This window comes from Emiliania huxleyi (genome assembly GCF_000372725.1).
Source record: "Emiliania huxleyi CCMP1516 unplaced genomic scaffold EMIHUscaffold_344, whole genome shotgun sequence".
Taxonomy (NCBI): Eukaryota; Haptophyta; order Isochrysidales; family Noelaerhabdaceae; genus Emiliania; species Emiliania huxleyi.
In genome coordinates this window covers 11,572-17,081 of record NW_005199412.1, presented here as the reverse complement: position 1 = coordinate 17,081, position 5,510 = coordinate 11,572, and the positions used below count along the sequence as shown (strand labels likewise).

General features: G+C 73.3%; 2 protein-coding genes across 2 annotated transcripts; one reads left to right on the top strand and one right to left on the bottom strand.

Moving 5' to 3' along the window:
• Positions 1-1,386: 1,386 nt before the first annotated feature.
• EMIHUDRAFT_241835 (hypothetical protein) lies at positions 1,387-4,140 on the top strand (the record flags this gene model as incomplete). The annotated part of the gene is made up of 9 exons (XM_005773137.1): positions 1,387-1,422; positions 1,504-1,689; positions 2,030-2,152; positions 2,201-2,408; positions 2,985-3,247; positions 3,509-3,637; positions 3,771-3,839; positions 3,898-3,926; positions 4,119-4,140. The coding sequence occupies 9 exons, from the start codon at positions 1,387-1,389 to the stop codon at positions 4,138-4,140; spliced, it is 1,065 nt and encodes a 354-aa protein (XP_005773194.1).
• Positions 4,141-4,392: 252 nt separating this feature from the next.
• On the bottom strand, positions 4,393-5,510 carry EMIHUDRAFT_458510 (hypothetical protein; the record flags this gene model as incomplete). Its single annotated transcript, XM_005773136.1, has 3 exons — positions 4,393-4,970; positions 5,047-5,325; positions 5,400-5,510. Coding segments are annotated over 3 exons (635 nt in total), but the record flags the coding sequence as incomplete, so codon positions are not given.

Below are 5,510 nucleotides of genomic sequence, written 5' to 3'. Positions count from 1 at the left end.
GAGAGAGAGAGAGAGAGTAGCACACCACAGCGAGGCGCCGCATCCTATTGAAGACACACCGGGAAGAGAGACCCACCACGGAAGCGTCTCCGGTGGTCGGCGCCACAGCGCGTGTGCGTTGGCCGCCTCCCATGGCCGCATCTCACAAGCAAGCAGCACACCCCACAAGCACAAGCTTTCGCGGCCTCTCCCAGGCGGCGCGCGGGTTCTAGAAACGTCCTAGACACTTCCTATCCACTTCCTCTCCCAGGCGGCGCGCGGCTTCACGCCGCCCGCGCGCGCCGACCACTCCGCACTGCCGCCGCCCGTGCTGGACACGGCGCTGGGCAGGCCCGAGAAGTCGCTTCCGCCGCCGCCGCCGCTCGACGAGCTCCCGCCGCCGCTGCGCTGCCTCGCCCCGCCTGCGGTCGCCGCGCTGCTGACGGTGGCGGACTTTGTGAGGGAGTTGGGCGCGGGGCTGCGCTTGCCTGCCGAGGTGTGGCTCGAGAGTGCGGCGAGAGTGCCCGAGGTTGCCCGAGATTGACCTGAGATTGCCTGCCGGCGGAGGTGACTCGAGAGTGCGGCGAGAGTACCCGCCTGGCGAACCTGCTGCAGCCGCAGCCGCAGCAGCGGCAGCCGCCGCTGCATACGCCGCCGCCGCTGGCGGCGCTGCACACCGCGCTGCTGCGGCTGCTCGACGACGGCGGCACGAACCCCGGGCGGCAGAGCAGCGGCGCGGCGGTCGGCGCTAGCACCATACCTCCAGAGGATCGAACCCAGTGTGGGCTCAGTCCCGTGGGTGGTGCGGTAGTGGCGGTCGGCCCGGCGAATGGCGGCGGCGAGGCGGCGCCCCCGTCCCAGGGGCTGGCTGCGCGGCCTGGGGAGGGCGAGGGCGCGGCGGAGGGCGACGGCTCGTCGGCGGGCGAGGCGGAGGCGCAGACCTGCCCGAAGGCACCCTCCCCTACCCCACGGTACCCGAACCCACCCACCTGCCAGAGCCGGCTCGGAGCTTGCCCGGACGGCGGTGGAATTGAGGAGGCGGCGGAGGAGGAGGCGGCGGAGGCGGAGGCGGAGGAGGCGGCGGCGGAGGCGGCGGAGGCGGAGGCGGCGGAGGCGGCGGAGGCGGCGGAGGAGGAGGCGGCGGAGGCGGCGGAGGCGGAGGCGGCGGAGGAGGTAGAGAAGGAAGAGGCGGAGGAGGCGGAGGAGGAGGAGGCGGAGAAGGCGGAGAAGGCGGAGGAGGAGGGCGAGGGGGCGGAACGGCCCGCCGCCCCAGAGAGGCGCTCGAGTGGCGACAGCGCCGACGGCGTCGCGGAGGCGCGCGCCGCGCGCGCCGCCCGCCCAGCGCCCGCCGCTTGCCCAACCGCCGCCGAGGCGGTGGAGTGCCGTGGGTGCGGCCGAGGAGTTGGAATGTCTTGCCGCCGACGACACGAAAGCTGTGAGCAGGTGGGTGCGGTGGGCGCGACGTGGCCAGCCCGCGCCGCCGCGGCGGCGGCGCGCCGCTTCCTACCCGTGGCGGCGGTCAAGGGCGGGTCGCCGGCGCCGGCGCGCTCTCCCGGCAACGACGCGGGCGCGTGGGCCGCGTCGGCGCTCGAGGCGGCGACCAGCGCGCTCTCGGCGCCGTCCCTGCGCGCGGCGGACGAGCCGCGGGCTGCGGAGGCGGCGTATGCGTCGCTCGGCGCCGAGCCACGGCTGGCGCTGCTGGCGGCGCTGGTGGCGGCGGCGAGCAAAGAGGGGGCGGCGCTCCTTTCCCAAGGCGCGTTAGCCTTGGACCTCCTTCGGAACACCTCCTCTGCAGGCGAGCGAGACGGAGGCGGCCGCCCGCGCGGCCGAGGCGAGCCACAAACCCGCTCTGGGCCCGCTCCCTGCCCTCCGCTCGCCCGCACGCCCGCCTCCTCTCACGCCTCCTCTCACGCCTCCTCTCACGCCTCCTCTCACGCTTCCTCTCACGGCCGCTTTCTCCCACGCCTGCCTCCCCCCATGCCCGCCTCCTCCCACGCTGCCCTCTCCTCCGTCCGCCCAGGCGAGCCACAACGGGCGCCTGGCGGCGCAGGCCGAGGCGGAGGGCAAGACTTCCAAGCGCGACCGCGAGGCGGCGCGCTCCGCCGCGGCGGCCGAGCTGCTGCGGCTGGGCGCGCCGCGCCGCAAGAAGGCGCCGCCGGCCGTGCCGGGCGAGGTCGCTTGCCGCGAACTTGCCCTCAACTTTCTTGGAGATCTCCTCTAGGCGCCGCCGCCGGTGCCGGGCGAGGGCATCGCGGACACGCGGCTCGCCGTTTGCGTCGGCCGGCTGGTGGCGCGGCACAGCTTGCGCGGCCCGTTCTTCGCGCTGTCGCGCGCCGACCTCGACGCGGCGGAGGAGGCGCTCGCGTTGGAGCTGTACCCTACCTCCAGAGGACCGAACCCGGCGTGGGTTCAGTCCCGTGGGTGGTGTGGTAGGCGCTCGCGTTTGAGCTGGCGCTGCAGTGCGCGCCGCTCGACCCCGCGGGCCGCCGCAGGCTCTCTCTCACTCTCACTCCCCCCCCCCCCCCTCCCTCTACCCCTATTCCTCCCCCCCCCCTTCTCTCTCTCTCTGTGTGTGTGTTTGTGTGTGTGTGTACGAGGACCGCCTCCAGCCGAATCCATCACGGCTCCACTAGGCCTCCGCGCGCCGTCGCGCAGGCGGGCGCGCGGCGCGCCGCGCTGAGCAAGCGGCGCGACGAGCAGCGCGCGGCGAGGGCTGAGGCGGAGGCGGCGCTGCGGCGCGCGTCCGAGCCCACCTCCACGGCCTCCGAGCTCTGCGCCGCGCTCGCCGCCGGCCGCGCCGCCGACACGAGAGGAGGACGCGTCCGGGACGCGTCCACGACATGTCCGAGACGTGTCCCAATAGGCAAGCGGCTGGCCGAGGAGGCGGAGATGTCCCCAGGACACGTCCACGACATGTCCGAGACATGTCGCCATAGGCAAGCGGCTGGCCGAGGAGGCGGAGATGTGAGGCACACGTCCACGACATGTCCGAGACGTGTCCACAGGCCGCTCCGCCGGGCTCGAGGGGGACGCGTCCGCGGACGGGCTTGGCTCGCTCGGCGCGGCGACCGGCCGCTGGCTCACCCGGGGCATGCTGGAGGCGTATGCGTGCCTCGGCGCCGCGCTGGCGGAGGAGCAGGCGGCCGCCGAGCGCGCCGCCGCGCACGAGCAGCTGTCCGGCGGCCGCGCTCGCTCCCTCAGCCTCGGACGCGACCGCGCCGGCGCGTCCTACTGGGCCATCGGCCCGCGGGCGCCGCTGAGCGTGTGGGTTGAGCCGTCGCCGCGCGGAGGGCAGCGGGGCGGCGGGGCGGCCGGGTGGCGCCGCTGCGTCGGCTTGGCGGCGGTGGAGGCGCTCGCCGCATCGCTCGACGCGCGCGGCGCCGCCGAGCGCGCGCTGCAAAAGTCGCTCTGGCGGTTGTGCGACGACTCGCTGCGCGCCGAGCACGACGCGGCTGCGGCGCCGTCCCGCGCGCCGCGCTCGAGTCGCCGCCGCGAACCTTCCCTGAGCCTTCTTGGAGCGTCCCTCTAGGCGCCGTCCCGCGCCGCGCTCGAGTCGCTGCTGCCTCCGTTCGAGCCCGCGCCTCCTCCCGCGCCGCCGGCTGGCCTCGCCATCCACGAGCACGCCGAGTCGCTCCCCGGAGGGCTGCTGGCGGCGGAGGTGAGAGAGCCGCGAGATTCCCCGAGATTGCACGCCGGGTCGCTCCCGGGAGGGCTTGCTGGCGGCGGAGGCGGGCTTGCGGCAGTCACGGGGAGTCTCGGCTCTCACCTCGCCTCGCGCCATCTCTCGGCAGGTGGACCGGCGCCTCTTTGAGGGCGCGCACGAGGCCGGCTGGCGCGTCTTTCCGCGCGAGGGGGAGGAGGTGTGAACAGCGTCTCTTCACACCTCCAGCTGTGAACAGGCGCGTCTTTCCGCGCGAGGGCAAGTCGGGCAACGACGGGCACTTTTGGTACCGGATCGGCACACACCGCTTCGGCAGCCGCAACGACGCGTTCGCGCACCTTCGACACGAGGGCGAGGGCGAGGACGCGCCGCCGGGGCGGGCGAGCTCCTCGGGCGGCGGCGCCGGCGCCGAGAATGGGCACGCGCAGGGCGCGCGGCGCAAGACGGGCCGCCAGAATGCGGGCGTAGCGATGTGGAGGGCCCTCGGCGATTACGCGTGAGCGCGAGGGCAGGTGCGCAGGCGGGCCAGGTGCCGCGGCCCGGGTGGGAGAGGATGGCGCGCTGCCGCTGGCCGAGAGAGGGAGGAGCGCGAGCGAAGACGGCAGGTCGCTTTTGCATTTTGGCGGAGATGGGGCGCACCCCCCCTGCACCCACAGCAGGAAAGACAGAGCAAAGAGGCGTGACAAGACTGCTGAGTCCTGAGACTGCACCGCCTCAGACCTCTGTGGTCTGTGCACTGTGGGTGTGGGGGGCGCACATAGACGGATATGTGGTAACTATATCTATAAAACAACTCTCGACTTAACTTATGCATGGGCACGGGCCACGCAGCGAATCCACGAACGCTTGAGGAACAACGGAACGTGGCGGCTAGTAGACGCAGTTGCCACTTCGCAGTTCACAGAGCTTACTGTACCTGTACCTGTGTACTGTACTGAGTGGAGACGTAATGGTAACATCGGGATCTACAAGCAGCGAGCCGAAGCATCACTGTACTAGGGTGCGAGGGCGGGGAGCGCTGCGCGCACGCCCCCCGCAAGCCTCGGCGCTGGCGCCCCGATCTGACGTGCCGCACGACGACAGCCCTAGAGGCAGCGGCACGGCGCCGCCTCGTACCCGAATCGCCGAGCGAGGCAGGCAGATGAAAGGCAAGGTCCGCCTAGGTGGCTGCGCGGGCCGCTCGCGCCATCACACGCGGCATCATCTCCCGGATGTCGACGACGGTGACGGCAGCGCCCTCGCCGCGCGTGGCGCGGAGGGCGGCGAGCTCCTCCTCGAACGCCGGCCGGAGCGACTGCACCTTCTCCCTCGCCACCGCCTGCTGGGCCGCCTAGCAAGGACATTCCGAGGAGGCTCAGGCCGGGTACCCGTCCGCCGCATCGTCCGCCGCCCGGCTGCGGGGCCGCCGTCAGCGTGCTGAACTTTGGCCCGCTGGTGAGCGCGGCGGTGAAGGCGTCGACGTCGAAGAAGGCGTCGCGCAGCGGCAGCGGTGGGCCGTGCTGAGGCTGCTGCTGCGGGGGCCGCGGCAGCGGCAGCGGCAGCGATGGGCCGTGCTGAGGCTGCCGCTGCGGGGGCCGCGGCAGCGGCAGCGGCAGCGATGGGCCGTGCTGAGGCTGCCGCTGCCGCTGCTGCTGCGGCGGCGGCTGCTCGTTGCCGCGCGCGCTCCACAGACGCAGGACGGGATGCTGTTCACAGCGGGAGGTGTGAAGAGACGCCGTTCACAGCTGCAGGCGTGTGAAGACCCGTCGTGGGGTCGCGCCTGGCCCGTTGCCGCGACGCCGTGCTCCGACAGGAGCTGCCGGTTGCCCTGCTGGTAGCGCTGCTGCGCCTGCTCGGTCTGCATGGTCTGCAACCGGTGCCACCGATTCCT